Source organism: Malurus melanocephalus, unplaced genomic scaffold (genome assembly GCF_030028575.1).
Source record: "Malurus melanocephalus ecotype Western Australia unplaced genomic scaffold, MMel_1.1 scaffold_260, whole genome shotgun sequence".
Taxonomy (NCBI): domain Eukaryota; kingdom Metazoa; phylum Chordata; class Aves; order Passeriformes; family Maluridae; genus Malurus; species Malurus melanocephalus.
The window spans coordinates 692,547-711,920 of record NW_026623492.1 but is presented as its reverse complement, the minus strand read 5'-3'; the positions used below and the strand labels follow the sequence as shown (position 1 = coordinate 711,920).

The window sequence follows — 19,374 nt, the reverse complement described above, 5'->3', positions numbered from 1 at the left end:
TGTTTTAAAATTTAATCAGAATTAGTTTATTAGTGGCTATTTGCTTCTTACTGAAGTAATTCTGTTCAGTATTAGACTCTGAAGTGCTGTTGAAGAAACACTGGCATCAGAGGTTTAGTAATTTTACTCAAATAAAAATTTCTGTTAAAGGTGTAGACATTAAAACACAGCAGTGATAATCCTTGTGTATAGCTAATCCACATTCATACTGTACAAAGGTGCAAGCAGGTAAGTCACAGTGTGCCATGTAATGGTGCCACAAGATACCACTTGTTTTGCTTTGCGCTTCCTCAGGATTGGTGCCTTGCATGTGTAAGGTGGGCCCTGATGAGTGAATGAATAGGTGAATTCCCCCTGGGCTTCTTAATAATGCTCCTAAGGAGTATGAATGTTTTGCAGATACAGAATTTCTTTCACAGCATTTTATTCTCATTTTATAAATGGGGAATAGAAACTGAAATTTTAAGATACCATTTGGGCACCAGAGATCCAGTTGCTGGTTACCATAGTGTTGCATATGTTCAGAAGAAATTCTGTTAATCTCAGTTGCAGCTGTTGCTGCTCAACATTTCACTCTATGAACAGAAATAAATAAAACAGTCCTCAGTTTTCCAAGGAATAGAAACACATGTTAATTTAGTCAGTTGTGTGATGCATTGCTTTTCCTTGTATTGCTTCACTTTGAGAGGGCACTTTATGATGAAAGAGGTTCTGTCATGCAGCATGACGTAGATACACAGGTCAAGAGCAAGAATAAGATTGGTGCCTTTAAATCCATTGTATAAACACTTGGATGGGGCAAGTATGAAAGTAATGAATTTGTGAGTCCATACCAAAGGAGATGGAAGGTGTAGTGGCCAGACTAGCACAGTTATTTGCTGGCAGGAGGAAAGTGGCTCTGGTAGTCACCTGTCCATTTTATGCTTTCTTCTATTTCAGTAACAGTGCTTCCCAAATAAATCAGATCTGTTGGGTAAAATTGCTAGTACCTTCTACTGAGGTGCTCGTGGTCTCTGTGAGTATCTATCCCAACAGCTTATGGAAATAGACTTCACTGTCCTGTACCTGACAGGGATGCACCATATGCCCACTTCCATGTCTCACCTGCAGCAGCTGTGCCCACAGGGGCTCTGGTGTGTGCCAGCACCTTGCTGAGATTGAAGAGGCAACTGGGCAGCTCCTGCTGAGCAGGCAAGAGCAGCGTCTGCTGCTGCTGTAAGTCAGACACAAGGGTACAGGATGAAATAGAGGCTTTTGGTGTCTAGGTCTGCATTGAATGAAAACATGCTCTAACTGCCAGTTGGTGCCTAGATTTGGTAGAACACTGATTAGCTGTCTGCAATTAGAGTATTTACATTGTTGTCATCTTATATTGTTCTCTGATGTAAGGAGCAGCCTTGTCCCACGACCAAACTGAGAACAATAAAAAATCATGGATTAGGTGAGCACCAGATAGTTAGGAAATGAGGAAAATCTGTTTATTCCTGCTCATTCATTAGTCTATAAGGTCCATAAGAAAAGAGTACCTTCCCACATTCTGATCTTACTTATATATCCATTAAGAAATGCATACTCAATAGTAAGCATTAATTTTTTCCATAAAGGGCACAGCTGTTGTGTGCTTTTTATCAGCCTTACTCTCCATTGCAGAATCGCTTCAGTTAACCTCAAATTCAGTTTTAGTTTAATGTGTCTGATAAGATCCTACGCTACTTTGGAGGGTGGCTTAAAAGAGAAGCTCAGGTGGAAACCAGGACGTGGCTTGCCTTGCCCAGCTCCTGTGGAGTTTGATGTTCCTGAGATACTATCTAAAATGCAGCAGAGAAAACAGGACCTTTCTGGAGTAGCTGTGAGAGATGGAAGCATATGAATGTGAACTGGGAAATGCTTGTGAACACTGTATGCAGTTCTTCACAGAACAGCTTTCTTCTGCTACTTAGTGAGAAAAATTATATGCACATGGGAAAAAAGCCCTACCAAAAACAAACAAAAAACAATTGAGCGCACAAGTGTCATCCGTTTCCTCTCAAGGTGATTTACACTCATGTATGATTTGCAGAATGACAAGTAAGAAGATTAAAAGAAGATCCTCAGTATGAAAGTGTTAAAATAGCTATTTAAAAAGCATAAACAATGGGAAATATGGGAGTCTTAGAAAATCTGGACACCTCTAAGTTACAGGCAATGTTCCTGGAGTATAAAGGTTTCATAGATAATCTACCACTTTATTTCAAATGAATGAAGAAGCMCAGGTGGCAGTATTGAAATTCAGAGTAGTTGCAATGATTTTCCTAGAAACTCAACAGTCATTAATAAAGTTACTCTTTTTTTTTTGTTGTTATAACAGTGAGTTAGCCTAATAGCACTCAGCATATAATATAATGGAAATCAGTATGGTTTGCTATAATGTAGAATTACAAGACCACTATAACTATATAGATCAAGAAGACGACAAGAATGACAGAAGGGAGACTTGCTAAAAATTGCTGAACAAAACCAAGGAAACAATAGGAGTGTATGTACTTGGCAAAAGGCTGTGGAATTCAGATACAAATCCTGATCCTCCTTTCATAAAGCCTCTTATACATATTCATCTCCGATGATGTTAGATGTCAATGACATGTTAATTATACGTTRGGACGACAGTTTCAAATTGTAAGTTAAGTATCTGTACCAAATTTAAAAAGGGATCAGTTTCTAAATATTTCAAAGAAAAAACTGTGATTTTATTTTATTATTCTATTTTTTACTAGATTGTGTGTGTGTGTATGWGTGTTTTGTGAGAAAATTGGAGTAATTCTTTTCATTATGGCTTTGTTTTTCCTCAACAGTTCAGGACGGCAGCTGAGTGAAGTCTTCATTCAGCTCCCATCCAGAAAAGAACTACCAGAGTATTATGAATTGATTAGGAAACCAGTTGACTTCAAAAAGATAAAGGTAAGGAATGAAGGCATTTGGAATTGGAGATACCTCCATTTATTTTTGTTACACAGAACAGTGAGCATAAAGTTGTTTTTAAAATAACAACATGAATAATCTATGTACCTGTATTTGTGGATTACGTTTTAAATATTGTACCACACCTTGTTAGTAATTTTGTTTAGTGTATATTGCAGTGTATCACTGTAATTTGAAAGTCAAATCAAACTATTGTAATGTGACATGAGTGGCACTGTCAGAGATGACATCTCAGTGCCTTTTTTGCAAAGATCTAATAGTGAATCAGTCAACAGATTTTGTACAAATACACTGTTTACAAAGATTTTATAGTTCTAGGGGAATATAGCTATCCCTAAATTTAAAATCATAGAACCATAAATATCCTGAGTTGGAAGGGACTGACATATATCATCAAATCCAGCTCTTGGCCCTGCACAGGATGCCCCAAGAATCACACCATGTGCCTGAGAACATTGTCCAACCATTTCTTGAACTCTGTCAGTCTGGTGCTGTGACCACTTGTCTGGGGAGCCTCTTCCACTGGCCAAACATCCTCTGAATGAAAAACCTTTTCCTAATAGCCAACCTTAGTCTCCCCTGACACTTCAGGCCATTACTTCAGGTCCTGTCACTGGTCACCAAAGGAAAGAGATCAGTGTCTGCCCCTGCTGTTTCCCTCTTGAGGAGCATGTGGACTGCAGTGAGGTCTCCCCTCAGTCTCCACCAGGCTAAATAAGCCAAATGACATCAATTGCTCCTCATAGGGCTTCTGCTCTAGACCCTAGCTTCATATCTTGGAAGAACCGGGTCATGTCTAAACAGACTTTGGTAGATGGGGTCTAGGCAGCATGTGCTCCTTAAGTGATGCCATCATTCTGTATTTTATTTGTGTTATGGTTATTTTGTTTCTTTGCTAGAAAGACAAAACTGGAACTTCTTTTACCAAAATAATTCAATTTCTCTTGCTTTCTTACAGTTCACTAAGACTGTTCAAAAAGAAACTGTTTAATTTTTTCTTCGATGCGTTTTTTTGAGTAATATGTTAACGATGTGCTTGAAGACTTTCTTTGTTTTAAACAGATACTTAACTTGATACTTAGGTAAAAATTTTTAAGAGAAAGCTTTTAATGTGTTGATTAAAATATTAATTCAATGTCCTCTCTGCTGTTCTTCTTTCTGCACCGCTGCCCCATTATCAATATTTGTCTACATTTCCTCAACAAATGCAACAGGAGAGAATTCGCAACCATAAGTATCGGAGTCTTGGGGATTTAGAGAAAGACGTCATGCTGCTGTGTCACAATGCTCAGACATTCAACTTGGAGGGATCTCAGGTCTGAATGCATTAACTTCTGTTAAGCATACAGGTTTCCCCTGTCTAATGTTTCCAGCACTTGTTGATTATTGTTTTTGTGTATTAATTCTGTGTTTTGCTTCTCATTTCAAGTAGAAAAAACGTCCACATTCTTAGAATCCAGAATTCACTGAACATAGCTGCAGTGTATATTTTCAGAGAATTTTTTTTCTGAGATCAGTTTTTTTCTGATCTGTGTGTACTTTAAAGCTGCAGTAAGACTATTTGAATCTGTGGTAAAAGGCAGTGTGTGTAGGGTGATATGTCACTTTAGGTTTCCCACGGTGGATCACAGAAGAAGCAGATGTAACTGTACTCTAGGACAGGATGTTGAGAAAGGTCTTCACTTCTGCTTATAGAAGAAAAAAAAATCAAAATGGTCCATCAGTGAAGATGTATATATGAAGCTTTATACCTTCTCAAGCCTCTGATTTTTAATTATTTTTTTTAATTGTTGAAAGGTTGGTGTCCATTTTAAGACAGTAATAATAAATCCTAGATTAGTCTCAGAGGTTTAGAATGCAAGCTCATTTCAAACACATTAATGAGTTCAGAATTCAGAACAAGGTGCTGATACAAAAGACAATGTAAGAAAGATAAGACAGATGAGAATAATTACTATTATAAGACGCTGTCTCACAGTGCAATGAAACACAGTCTTGGATGATTATTTTTATAGATGAGATCCAAAGARTGTGATTCAAAAACAATATTCAGTTGAAATAGAGACCATGAAGACAGCTTCCATAATGTGCAAGAGTTGAAAAAAAAATGTTAATAGAAGGTTAAAGAAAAGTAAATGAAGGATGGTGCTACCAAGAGCCAATATCTTAATAAAATTTCTAAATATCAGTGACATTTTGCTAAACTGGCAAGTTCTGTTAGAATTTGATAATCAAAAAACGAGTACGCAATATGTTATAAAGAATTGTTGGGTTTAGTTAATCATTTACTGATTATTTTTGATGTCAAGAAACAGAAAAAGTTTTCTGTAATATATAGATACTGTCTTCAGTTAATGGAAACAACTACAAATACACCAACTGAAAATACTTTAAAAGTAAATTAATTATGATAGAATGCTTGGGACATAATTTTGTCACATGCCCAAATGTGAATTTTCAGTTTACTGTTTATTCATAAAGCAGTAAAACAGCAATGAATATCTAATTGTAACAAGAAGGGAAAAAAGGTGAAGGAAAGTTAGTAACAAAAAGTATGAAGACTTCAGAAAATGGAAAAGTTGGTAGAGAAGGTAAAAAGAAGTAAAGGAAAAACAGTAGTAGAATGGGAAATACAATGAAATTATTGACATCAGAATGACTCAAGCTGCTAATAGAAAACTAGTCTCTTTAGGCAGAGGTGGTAGATTTGACAGGAGAATAATCCTGAGTGGGTAGAAGTGTTAGARGATGTTGCTGTTCTGTTTGGAAATAACCCAACATGCATCAGWATTGTATTATTATTTTCTGTACCACTGAAGCAACAGTAATTACAAGACCTAGTATGACTTTTTATAGCATGAATTCCAAGCAATGTATATGTAAGATTTTTTGGGTGGCATTTTCTTGTGGGTGGTGGTGGTGGGTTCGTTTGGTTTTGTTTTGGGTTTTTTTTTTTGTTTGGTTTGTTTTAGGATTTTTTGAGGTTGTTTTTTAGGTTGTGTTTTGTGGTTTTTTGTTTGATTTTATGTTGTTGTTGTTTTTTGTTTGGTTGGGTTTTTTTGTTTGTTTTTCTGTTTGTTGTTTTCTGTGAAGTTCTCACTCCATTAATTTTCTTTCCCCTGAGTTGCAGGACACTCCTTCAGCACTCCACTAGTTTTCCAGGCTTCCTTGCTACCTTGTGTTCTTTGTTAAAATTTTGGTCTAACTTTGCTCTGACATACTAATTCACTTGAGTAAATTGGGTGTTTGTGTGTGCACTCAAAACAAAAGGGCTGATTCTGGTAGTTGTTTAAGCACACAGCGACTTCAAGTGTTCTGTTATTATAGTGCATGCTTCTTGGAGCAAAGAAGGAAATGTAGATGGAAGCTTGTTCGGGATTTTTAGGGGTAGAATGGCTTTGTGTATTAAGGCTTTTGTCCTCAGTGCAACCTCAGTGTTTTGGAAAGTTTTTCATGATGTAATGACACACAGATATGTATAGGCTTAAAAATACTGTGTGTGTCTTCAAACAGAAGATTTCTCAATGCTGTCATTTATTCTTAAATTCTCTTGTCATTGCTTCTGCCTTTTTGAGGGAAGTTCTGCTGCATTGCTGCTTGATTTTTTAAACCCTGTTGGAATTGTTGGGGKTTTTTTTTCAAAATAATGAAATTTTTATTTCCATAATTTTCCATGAAGCAGCCTTATGGGTATCAAAATAAACGTGACTATTAGTAATTTCGCATAAAGAAGGTTAAAATAATTTTTGAAACCCATGTATTTAATCGGAAAACTTTGTTTGAAAGTCTGGGTCACACTGATGCCCTAATTATGTAGTGACCAGCATTAAAAAAATAAAATGTTATAGGGGTCTTTAATTCTTTTTATCTTAGAAAAGTTTTTTGTGTGAGAAAATATAGAAGGTYGGTTAAAACAGCCATTCCGAAGAACAACTGAATATGCTAGGTTTATGTATATGAAAAATAAATGGCTCTCAGGAGGAACTTGGGGGCTTCTGTCAATAGCTGACTTAAAGAGAAGCAGGTATAAGAGAAAGTCAATTGTTACTTGGATTTAAGGAAGTAAGTTCTGGAGTCTTACGCCTCACTAATGTCATAAAACAGGAATGCAGCCTTTTCAAAACATTCTTGATCTTTTTTTATATTTATGGATATATAAAAATGTTACCATGATTAAGAGCAGTCAAACATCTCATAACAAAAAGCACAGAAGAACTTGTGGAATGGGGAACAATCCACAGTGAGAGACAGTTTTTTCTAAAAAAGGACTTGGTGGTCAAGTGAAAAAGGTAGAAATTGGATATTTCATAAAGTATTAACGCATTTCATTAAATAATAAAGGATTCTGAACACAGCTTTTTTTTTATTTTAGTTCGTTGAATCCTCAAAGCATTAGAGCAGTTTTACCAGGTTTAGCATACAGAACTGCATAATGGCAGCCAAAAATCCTTCCATTATCTTTCTCAAAAATACCTAGTGTTCCTTTAGACAAGAAAGTGTGTCATTTAGTCAGAGAATGGCTGCCAAAGTAGTTAATGATGAGAATGACAATGATGATGATGATAAAATCAAGTGCAGTCTGTGACTCTGTACTCTTCTTGTAATTATTCTTAGTTGTTTAGTGCTGAATTTTCCAATGCTTGTCTTCCAACATTTTACAAGACAAACTGCACGAGGTTTGCAGGTAATTTTTTCAGGTGATTACCAAGAACCAGTATTCAGCAACATAACAGGATTTTTACTATGTTAATCTAAGAAATGTGTTACAAGCCAAAAGCAGTCCTGTTACTGTTGAGAATCCCCTCATGATTGAGGTTAAAGAGAAAATCTGATGTAGCCAAGATAGTTTGGAAACTGAAGAAGTTTTGAGATAACATGTTAAATTTAGAACAAGCCCCGATTTTTTTTTAGTCTTTTCTGATCTGAGAGGAAGGAAGAAATTAGCTGTTTGGGATAAATTATTTTCCTTGTAGCCACTTTGGATTTCAGAAAAAAACAGAAAGATTATTAAATAAGGGTTAACCATTTATCATTATTAACTGTATTGCCAAACTATAGCCCATGTTTTAATTAAGGTGCTTACCTCTGAAGTCTGTTCCTTTGGCAGGTTTTCAGGGCTGTTATGATCTGATGAAAATGTGCAATAGTTCCTAGTAGAAATAATAAGAAAAACACACTAGCTAGACATTTTAGATGTAATACATTGAAAGAGCTGTTTCTTTGCAGCTCACTACTGACAAACTTCTTCATTTAAAGCATTAAGAATTAATGTTGGTATTTCTCCTACAATTCATGCAACATTGTTACTCGGTGTATTCTGCATATCTGCACTAGAAATTAAGGTCTGTGTTGCAAATTTTTTGATTCTGCTTGACTTTATAGTTCTGACATAGATCTGTATCTGTACTGTAGATCTATGAAGATTCCATTGTTCTTCAGTCTGTCTTCAAAAGTGCACGACAGAAGATAGCCAAAGAAGAAGAAAGTGAGGACGAAAGCAATGATGATGAAGAAGAAGATGAAGAAGAAGAATCTGAATCAGAGTGTAAGTTCCCTTAGATACTGAAAAGAAAGTATGTTTGGGGATGGAAGATGAGATTTTGCTGTTTCATTACAGAGACTGATTATAAGGTGAAAGTATTTTCTCCCACCTTATTGGTGGAAGTAGTTTCTTACTAAGTTTGCTTGGGTGTTAACATTGTTTTAGTCTTCCAGCTGGATATTCTGGCATACTTCTACTTGAAGTGTTTTTAAGCCAGAAACAAATTACAGAGGTGCTTTGTGGACTGACTGTTTAGAAGCCCTTCAGGGCCCGTTCATGCGATTTATAAGTGAAAGTGCCTGGAAAGGCTAGAGACAGTCTTTATGCACGAGTGGTCAGTCTTTAACCACAGAGGCATGATGTGACATGTGAAGTTCATCCCATGGTTAAGAACCAGATGATGGTGAAAACACTCCTCAGTGTGAGAGAGACTAAGGGAAGGTCTGATTGTTTCAGAGCACTCACTAAGTCCCTGCAGACTTAGAAACTTGGTGAAATGGAAAAGGAGGGAYTCCTTCATTGCACTTCATGCCATCCATTACATCTACCCCAACTCCAGCTATCCCTTTTTTCTGGTTACAGAAGCTGTAGTACTTGGCCCTAAGCTACCCTTCCAAATGTGTCACGTGTGTGCAAAGTGTGCAACTTCAGTGGCTCATTTGGAAATTGGTGTATATTCTGGAATCAGAATAAGATATTTTTTTAGAAAGGTGTCAACTCAAAATTCACCAGTAACTGCCACATAGCATTTCTGTACTTCAAAAATTTTTTACAAGTCTGTCTATACAAAGGCTAACCTCTTCTGTGGGTAAGGAAGGAAGTATTTTTATATGCTTGTGTCTTCTCACAGGACCATATAATTACCTGTAGACACCAGGTACTCTCAGAATGAAGAGAAGGTGCACTTGGTCAACTTAAAGTTATTCTTTATAGTATAATATATATTCTTGTTTACACTATCAAAAAGCAGAGAAATAAAAGCAAACACCGCATGCTTTGTTGTTCCACAGTCCATATAAAGTCAGAGGGGACTGTCTTTTCAGACAGCAGTCTGAGGTAAATTTCTGTGAACAGAAGCAGAATTTAAAGTTGATAAGTAAAAGTTACATTAATGTATGCTGTTAAAATTTTTGCAGCAAAATCAGTGAAAGTCAAAATCAAGTTAAATAAGAAGGATGAAAAAAGTCGGGAGAAAGGAAAAGGCAAGAAGAGGCAAAGCCGAGCAAAAGCCAAGCCTGTCGTGAGTGATGATGATAGTGATGAGGATCAAGATGAAAATGTAAGTTTTGTTCAGTGAGACTGTGGAAGTGGTTGCAGTGATTGCATCTCTTCCCTGTCCTGCTTGCTGTCAGAATTCTCAATATTAATGCTTAAGCACATGTTTAAACTGTAGTGATCATCTTGAGAGAATTGGGTGGGGATGTTAACTGTATCTGAGTGTGCTTATGAGATCTGGTCCCAGTGCTGGAAGACAAGAAGTATAAGAAGTTTGGAGCTTATTTCTTCGAGCTGTTCCTACATTCTTTGAACCTTTAAGTTTCATGGTCTGTTCACTTTCATCCATAGATGAAAAACTTACCGCTTTTAACTTTGTTTTGTGGGTGCTTCTGTTATAGCAACACATGCAAATAGATGTCTTCCCAGTTGTTTTTAAATATCTGTATAGAAAGAGCTGGTGTTTCCTGACTCTCTGTCTTTCCTCTCTAAAGAAGTCTACAGCAATTAGATGAAATGTCATGGAAGAGAAATACTAGATAACATAGTACCTTTCTTCAGGCTATCTTGATAAGTCAGGTTAATTGTCATATTTCTTTCTTGTACTTCCTTTTATTTTTCCTTCTTTAACAAATTCCACAGAATAGCTGGAAAGAATTTCTGACTTGTCTTGTGTCTCTTACCTCTAGGACCAGTCGGAAGCAAGCGGAAGTGATGATGAGTGATCCATAGGGTTTATTTTCTTGGCAGAACTGACCCCTTCCCCTTCTCTTCTCTTTTCTCCTATATTACACCTAGTGAATTCTTTTTGTCAAATAGACATTGGGTTGTTTCTGTATTCCTATTCTCTATAAATTAGCTTTAGGATAGTGCCAGACAAACATATGATATCATGGTGTAAAAAAGGAAAAAAAATGTAACATATTGTGACCAAATGGGCCTCAAAAAACAACTACAGAGAAACCTTTTGGATTCCCTCCCAGTGTAGCTTGGGAGGGAAAATGTGGGGATAATATATTTCTCTGGGCTAGTTTTGACTTGGTAATGCTTTGATTGTGCCTGGTTTTATCATTTGATAAGGTTTTTTTCAGTGGCATCAGAAAGACAAAAAAAGTCTTTTGTAGCATTGATAACCAGGACAAGTCATTAAAAGCCACTGGTTGTTTTATTTTTCATCAGGCAATTTCAAAATTTTTATTTGTCCTGTATTGGTTTTTTACACTGTGGTACATATATGCAACTTCGTTTAATAGCTTTTAAATGTTCAGTAGTTAGCTTTCATACACCTTGCCCCATATACATTTTTCCACTTTATGCTTGATGATCTTCAGAAAACTGCTTTTTGAATTGTATCAAATTTATGTCTACTGTAACTTTGCTTAACTTTTTTTTCCTCTATTAAAAAAGTTGGGTTAAAAATGCTATTGAATATTGCAATCTATATAGTGTAACGTATGGCTTCTTTCATCAGACTGATCTTCTATGTTACCAATGTGGATTATCACCTTTTCCCTAAAGTGTACTTAATCTTTGCTTTCTTTGCACAATGTCTTTGGTTGCAAGTCATAAGCCTGAGGCAAATAAAATTCCAGTAATTTTGAAGAATGTGGTGTTGGTGCTTTCCTAATAAAGACATAATTTAGTTCAACAGATGCAGCCTTGTGTTACAAGTTCCCTGAAATCTTCTTATAGTAGCAATGAGAGGTCAGGATTGTCTCCTGTGGAGAGGTCTGTCGTGGTCCTTCCTGAATAAAAAATTTAAATATCGTAGAAGTATCTTCTGAGATGGAGAGGAGATATGCAATACATGTTAAAATAATAAAATTGAAGTAGTAAACTGATATCTTGAAGTAAAAGCATAATTCATTACTTAATTACAATTGAAGTTATAAAACAATAAATTAAAACACTTCTTTCCCCCAGGAAATGTATGTGCATATGTCTCAGTGGCATGAATACAATTAGTTATGCAGACAGGCAGCCCATCCATAAGTCAGTTTATTTAAAGTCTTGTATCACAGTGGTGATGCAATAAGATGTAGTAGTGTAAATGCTTGAACCACCTATCTGCAGTTAATGTTGCTACTCTGCAAAATCAAAATTTAAATTTAAACATACATTGTGTAAAATATATACAAGCCTGGAAACCTCTTTGTAAACAGGGCATTTATTTGCTATATAAACTTCTGAGAGTGTGTCTGCAGTAAATCTCGTCATACTGCCTTGCAGGATGTTAACTGCTTCAGATTTTTGTAGCTCATTTGAAAAGTGATTGGTAAATTTGACTGGTGCCCATTTGTTTATATTTGCCCTGTACTGAGAGAAGTCAGCTTTGCTTAGCTTTAGCAGTTTCAAACATCTTATTCCTAGTGTGTGCCCCATGTGAATGGAGGACCAGTACTTCACAGAGAGATATCATTGATCTCAGAGTCTCACATTGATGAGGGCAGTGTCTGAAGCAGCTTTGCAAAGTCCTGGTGGACACCAAGTTGAACATGAGCCAACAATGTGTCAGTTTGGCAGAGAAGACATCCTGGACTGCATTAGGAGGAGTGTTGCAGCAGGTCCAGAGAGGTGATTCTTGCCCTCACCTCCACACGGGTGGGATGTATCTGGATTGCTTTGTCCAGTGGTGGACTCCTGCTGAAGAGAAGATGTGGATGTACTGGAGAAAGTCCAGCAAGGGGCCACTCACATAGTTTGAGGACTGTTGTCATGTGACATACACAGGGAGTCTGAGGAAGCTGGGACTGTTCAGCACGACAGAGAGTGGGCTCAAAGGCACCTTGCTGACGTGAATTAGTATCAAGAAGAGGAGAGTGCAAAGAAGGCAGAGCTTGTCCTTTTTTCAGGACAGGACCACAGGCAATGGGCACACATTGAAATGTGGTCAGTCCCTATGTGAACACTGTGAAATATTTTTGCTATGAAGGTGGCTGAGCCCTAAGCAAGTTGCCCAGAGAGCTTGTGAAGTCTCTCTTGGTCATATTTAAAAGCCAGCTGAACATGGCCCTACTTGAGCAGAGGGATTGTACTATATGACCTCCAGAGGTGGCTGCCAGTAGGCCTGTGATTCTGTGACACAGGATAGTTTAATTTTCAGTGAGTTTCAGAAGATGATAGAGAAATGCTATTTTTTCACTGCAAAATGAACCAAGTTTACCAACCTGTTATGTGACAAAAAAGGCTTGTGGCAGTAGGGTCCAGTCACTGCTGGCCTAGACTGAATTTAAACTGCCAACTTGGATGTAAAAGGTGCAGTATCACATTACCTATCGCCAGAGTCACTGATGACTTTGCAGTGACTTGGTTTGATTTATTTTTCAAGAACTCATTACTTGCAGATGAGTGTTTAGCTGGAGAATAAAAATTAAGTAAGAAGCACAATGTTTCTGTTGAAATTGAAAGTAGCTTTGGTTTTGGTCAATAGCTGTAAGTCATATTATGATACCAGTTTGCATGAAGAAATACATTTCAATTCTTAGCTGCATTTTGTTTATGAGATTTAAGTAATTTCAGAATATTTTCAGTTTCTTCCTTGAGTTTCAGAAAAACTCCAAAACTCCTGCGATTATTTTTTAACATGAAAATAAAGTAGGATTTAGATTTAAGCTGTTCCTATGCCTCCACTGCAGATGATCCTGTTATTTTGCTTAGGATTTGAGTTCATTTCTACCCAGAGTGAAATTTTAATTGTTATGCTGTTTCTCTGTATGAATTTATTGTATTTTTCAAGATGAGTTGTTCTGGCAATCTTAGCACATCACTGTGTGAAGAAAAGGGTACAGGTAAAATTGTTGTCATATGTAGCCATCCAAATTGTTGACCAAAAAAAAAGGAGAAAACTTTTACTTAAAGTATGTACAAATCTCTGTATAAGGTTTTCTCTTTTACAGCATTTTCTCTTTTACAGAATTCCTTCTCTAGTACGAAGTGATAAGTAAAATAATTGAAATACCTTTTGGACTGTACTGCAGTCCATGTTGATGGAAATTTGCTCATTTCCAGCCTTAATTCCAGAAATAGTGTAGTAACATTTGAATCAGTGTTGCTTGGTCTCTGAGAAAGACAAGCCAAGTGGAGTAAATATCAGCAAGGTATTTTCTTGTGCATCAGTTTCTGCTGGGAAGTAGGCAGCAGTGTTAAGTGGGCCTACATTTAACAGCTTTTATACATTTCAGATGCTGTTAATATTTCTTTCCCCCTCACATCTTCTGAAACAAAGAAAATACAGCATCTTTTACTCGTTAATAGAAATAGCTTCCTTCTTAAATGTTTTGCGCTGAGGACCAGTGCGAAGTATTTTTCACTCCCTGAGCTCATGAATGAAGCTGGCAATTCAGTGCTTGTGGAGGCAGAGAGACACAGCAAATGCTGCCACAGCCTGTGTGCACACCGAGACAAAGGCACAGCTGATGCAGTGGTGAGCCTCAAAGTTGTGTGCAGTACTGAGCTGTTTGTACATGCTCAGCCCTGCCAACTGTCTAAGCATTAACAGCTCTATTAATTATGCCCAACCTACTGCCACTTTTTCATGAATACTTGGACAATCAGATTTACTGAACACATAGTCTAGCCTAGAAAACAGGACAAAGGATATTAAAAACATTGGTTTTTTATGAAGGGATTTTTAGGTTGGTCTCTTGCTTTCCTCTCTGTTCACGCCTGAAAAACCTCAGAAATATTTTAAAATTCCTGCAGTTTTGAATAGGGACTTTAACTGTGAGCTGAAACATAGGTTCGTAAAGGGGGCTAGCAAAAGTAGTTTATGTCATTGTATTGACCCTTAAGGAAGAAGGGGAAGTTCTGGATAAGTAAAGAGGCAAGTGATAACACARTTTTGACTCCTTTCTAATTGAATTGCATATAATTTAAGGAGTCACCCACCCCTAATCTTTCTGTGCTGAACAAGTTATGGAAGGTCAGTGAGAATAAATTAATAAGCAAAGGATGTGAAAAAAGTCACCAGTCTGTTTTGTTTGTCACTAATCAGTGACAAAAGTCACTAATTCTGTTTTGACAAAACTGAACATTTTATTCAGCAGGAACAAACCTTTAGGACTGTGCAGTCATATGGATTGTTTAAACACCAAGGGCCATTTTGCACAGGGGGTGACTTTGTTAATAACATTAAAATTAAAATGCCATGAAGGATTATCCAAAGGCAGCCTGCCTGTTCTCTGTGAGGTAAGTCAGTATAATTTATTTTAATTATCCAGCAATTGTTAGATAATTATTTAAATGTGATACAAAACAATCGTTGGTACGTCACTCTCTTACTTCCCCTTACCGATCAAGAACTCAAGTGAGAACAGGGTGGTTCAGACACACCTGCACTTTTTTCTCAGGAAAATGTCACACTTTCCAGATTCTAGTTCTTGTCTCTCCATGAGCTTTACAAGTGAGGATTGTGAATGTGGCAGTGTTTACTGTAGGTTTGGCTCTGTATTTGCACAGAGATGGGTTTGTTGAAGAACACATTGAAGTCGATGCCTTGATTTGACACTGTTACATAGAAAAAGAATACAATTCCCCTGCCTTTATCATAAAGAACCTATATTTCAATCTGTATGGTATTTTTCCTTCCCTGTTACTTTTGTGACCACAGCAGACACAGTAAGAACAAAATTCTTGTCCAGTTGGTTGGTGACAGCTTCTGTTTTCTTCCTCTGTATGCCAAGTTGCTGTCAAAAACACTGAATCACAACAAATAACTGCAAGATGAAGTTACTGTTTTTTCAGTGGGACCAGAAAACTTGTATTGGAGATTTATACACAAGACGAGAGCCATTTTCTTCACATCTTCCAACTTGAGCAGCTGCTTCCTGGGTTTGTTCTTGATATTCAGTGTCATGTTTTCATGCACAATCCATTGCTGTGGTGACATACATTCTTTGTTATATTTACCGCTTCTGATGAGATCTAGGGTTTAAGCTATGTATTGCATCATCAGCCACCTGCAAATAAAACTTTATATCAGTTATCCTAACACCAAGAGATGGAGATAAAATCAAAAAAGACCCAAATATTAAGACAGGAACTCACTACAAATGAAAGAGAACTACTTATATGCCAAATGTAATTTTCCGTCGCAGACACGGCTTCTGGTAGAGGTGATTTTGTATTCATTTGTGTTATTTATATTATGGTTTCTATTCCATTTTACAGTACTAGTGCCTCTTACGTACATTTTCCCCTTAAGCTTCCACCATAGTTTGTCTGTCCATCACCTTCCGTTGGAATAAATTTTGTGTGTACTTCGATGGCTTACAGACTTAAAGAAGTTAGCGCTTAATTGTGCAGCATTATTTCCCATCTCCTTTGTCATTCTAACATGAGAGAAGATGGAAAAAGGCATTGCCTGACTATTCACTTAGAGYTTCTTTTTTTCCGAGACCAGGACATCTTGTTTCTATTAGTGCCGTTGTCTGTTGGCATAACCCTAGGGACATGTCAGTGCTCTTGCACTTTCAGAAGTTTCTTTGAGCCATTCTTGTGGTCAAGGAAGAAAGCAGTGAAGCTAAGCACGTCTGACATTCTGCAGATGCACAAAAGATGGTAAGTGTTCCATGTCAGTGCACTTAAGCACTTAGAAGAAGTAAATAGGTATTTAAAACTTCACCATTTATTTCAACTGCATAATTGGCAATCTTACTAAAATAAGAACATTTTACTTCTGCTTTAGAAAATCTTACTAGACTAGTTTCCACTGCTGCATCACTGCGTGTAACCTTTTGTGCTGTTTCTTCATGCCATCTTTTATTCTGCTCTTTGTGTGATAGTGAAGATTTAAGTCCTGGTCATCTTGAGTCATTACAGGAGATTCACCCTGGAGGTTGGCTAGTCTTCCGAAAGGGTCAGAGAAGGATCTGGGCCTGGCAGCCTGACCGCAGTGCAGTGGAGGGTTATGGAGCAGATTGTCTTTAATAATTGTCACACAGCATGGTACAGGACAACCAGGGGATCAGGCCCAGGCAGCAGAGGTTTGTGAAAGGCAGTGCTGCTTGACCAAAACTCGATTCCTTCTGTGACAGGATGACACACTTGATGGATAAGGGGAAGGCTGTGGATGTTGTTTACCTGGCCTTCAAAGCCTTTGATGGTCTCACAGCATTGTTCCAGAAAAGCTGGCAACTTACGGCTTGGACAGGTACACTCTCTGCTGGGTGAAAAGCAGGCTGTATGGCTGGCAGCACATATTGGTGATGGATGGAGTTACATCTGGCTCATGGCCCATCACCAGGTTCCCTAGGGATCAGTACTGGGGCCAGTTCTGTTTAATGTTCTGTGTGGCTCAGGGTATTGAGTGTGTCCTTGCTGAGTTTGTGGATGACACTAAATTGAGTGGGAGAGCTGATCTGCTGGAGGGCAGGAAGGCTCTGCAGAGGGATCTGGCCAGGCWGGATCATGGACCAAGGCCAAGGGTGTGAGGTTCAACAAGGGCCAGGGCCGGGTCCTGCCCTGGGGTCACAACAACCCCAGGCAGTGCCACAGGCTGGGGCAGAGTGGCTGGAAAGCTGCCCACAGGAAAAGGACCTGGGGGTGCTGGTGACAGCGGCTGAACATGAGCCAGGGTGTGCCCAGGTGGCCAAGAAGGAGCCAGGTGTGGCATTTGGTGCTATGCTTTAGTTGATACACTGGTGTTCGGCAATGTTTGGATTTATCTTAGTATTTTCAACTCAAAATACATAATTTGATTATATAATTCTGTGATTCTACTAGTTTTCTCACTACTTTTAGGGAATATGGAGGATGCATAGATGCTGTTTATCAGGGTCCATAATCAAAGTTCATTGCAGTAGTGATTTCTCTAAGATGGAAAGGTTAAACAAAAAAAAAGCAAATAAAAAATAAATAAGGCTTGTCCTAAATCTGGTGAGTTGATTATTTCTGCTTATGGACAAACAAATTGAAAAGGCTGTTACTGTCTCTTTTTTCCAGACTCACTTCAAAGCATCCTTCTTCATCGCAGAACATAAATGCCAGGTTGAACTGATTTGAGATGCAGCCACCAAGCTGTAGGTTGAGGGGGAAAGCTTGAATTTATTCTTTTCAACCCTCAAGTGATAGATTTTTTTTCTTTCTGCCATGCAGTAGTTCTGTGATTCTGACTACCTCTAGGGCTGATGCTTTCTGCCTTTCCAACTGTGCCAAGTTGAAAGTTCACACTTCAGAGACATTGCTRGAAAGATAAACAGGAAACTTTAGTACACTTTTTATAACCTTAGTAATGCAGAGAGCTACAGAAAGTACTCTTCTGCAAAGGCTATGTTCACCACAGGTGTAAACATTTTCAGGAAGGTCACACGTTACCTTTTTGCTCACAGAAGGGCTGGAATGTATGGAGCTCACAGTTGTCAATGCCACATTTGTGGGCTTCTGGGTAAGGATTAAGGGGCAAACAAACAAAGCAGATGTCACCATGGGAGTCTGCTATAGACCACCCAGCCAGAGCAAGGATGCTGATGATTTATCCTCTGAGGAACTAGGAGAACCTCTAAATCAACTGCCCTTGTTCTTATGGGTGATTTCAACTTKTCATACATTAACTGGGAACACAGGGAGGCCCAGAAGATTCACAGAACGCCTGGATGACCGCTTCATGATAGAGGTACTAGGAGAGCTGGTGAGAAAAGATGCTCTCCTTGATTTGTTGTTTGCCAACAGGGTCTCATGAGCAAAGTGGAGATTGGTGGCCACCTGTGCCACAATCACCATGAAGAGACCAGGTTAAAATCTCCTGGAAGGAGGAAAAGTGCCAACAAAAATTCATCTCTGAACGTGAGGAGAGCAGTCTTCAAGCTGCTCAGGGAACTGGTGAGTAAGGTATCCTGGGAACATGCTTTTGCAGGTGCTGGGGTCCATCAGTGCTGGTCACTTTTTAAAAAAGCACCATCTTCTAAGGGCACAGGAGCAGGCAATTCCCAAATGTCAGAAGTCAAGCAGGTGAGGCAGAAGGCAAGTAAGCTGGGCAGGAATTTTCTTTGGGAGATAGAGGCAAAAAAAATGAAGGTGTCGGCAAAAAAAAGGAGCAAGGTCAAATGATGGGATGTGGGAAGAATACAGATGATGGTGGGAGGAATACAGAGATGCTGCTCATCACCATAGCAAGAAAGTGCATCAGGCTGAAGCTCAGCTGGAGCTGTGAGAATCATCAGCTCCCAGTTGATCTTGAACTTGGGTGGGATCTGCTGCACCAGYTGGATCCCTAAAAATCTATGGGGTCCAATGCAATTCATCTGAGAATACCCAAACGAGCTGGCTGATGCCACTGTGAGGTCTCCCTCCATTTTTGAGCAGTCCTGGGAATCCACATAGGTCCCAGTTAACTGCAAGCTGGCTGATGTCCCCATTTTCCCGAAGGACAAGAAGGATGAGCCTGGAAATTGCAGACCTGTCACAGTCTCAGTTCAATGAGTGGCACAATTATGGAGCGCATTATTCTGGGAGGTATTGAAAAACACCTGAAGGACAATACAGTTGGTTACAGCCAGCACAGGTTCATGACAGAAAAGTGCTACTTGTCAAACTTAACTTACTTTTATGACAGGGTAACCCACCTAATTGGGCAAGGGAAGCCAGCTAATGTCATTCTTTTGGAGTTCAGTAAAGGTTTCAGTCCTGTCTCTYACAGGTTCCTTGTTCAGCACACAGCTGAA

At 38.3% G+C, this 19,374-nt stretch overlaps 1 protein-coding gene across 5 annotated transcripts in view; it reads left to right on the top strand.

Moving 5' to 3' along the window:
- SMARCA2 (SWI/SNF related, matrix associated, actin dependent regulator of chromatin, subfamily a, member 2) overlaps positions 1–11,374 on the top strand; it is a 114,114-nt gene extending 102,740 nt beyond the window's left edge. For 4 of the 5 annotated variants that reach the window (XM_057375861.1, XM_057375863.1, XM_057375864.1 and 1 more), the window contains exons 30-34: positions 2,832–2,937; positions 4,173–4,274; positions 8,371–8,503; positions 9,637–9,779; positions 10,405–11,372. In XM_057375861.1, the coding sequence (XP_057231844.1) occupies positions 2,832–2,937; positions 4,173–4,274; positions 8,371–8,503; positions 9,637–9,779; positions 10,405–10,440 (520 nt within the window). In that variant the 3' untranslated portion in view covers positions 10,441–11,372. Of the gene's footprint in view, positions 1–2,831; positions 2,938–4,172; positions 4,275–8,370; positions 8,504–9,636 lie in introns of all 5 variants that reach the window. The other variant, XM_057375865.1, reaches the window with a different exon arrangement.
- The last annotated feature ends 8,000 nt before the right edge of the window (positions 11,375–19,374 follow it).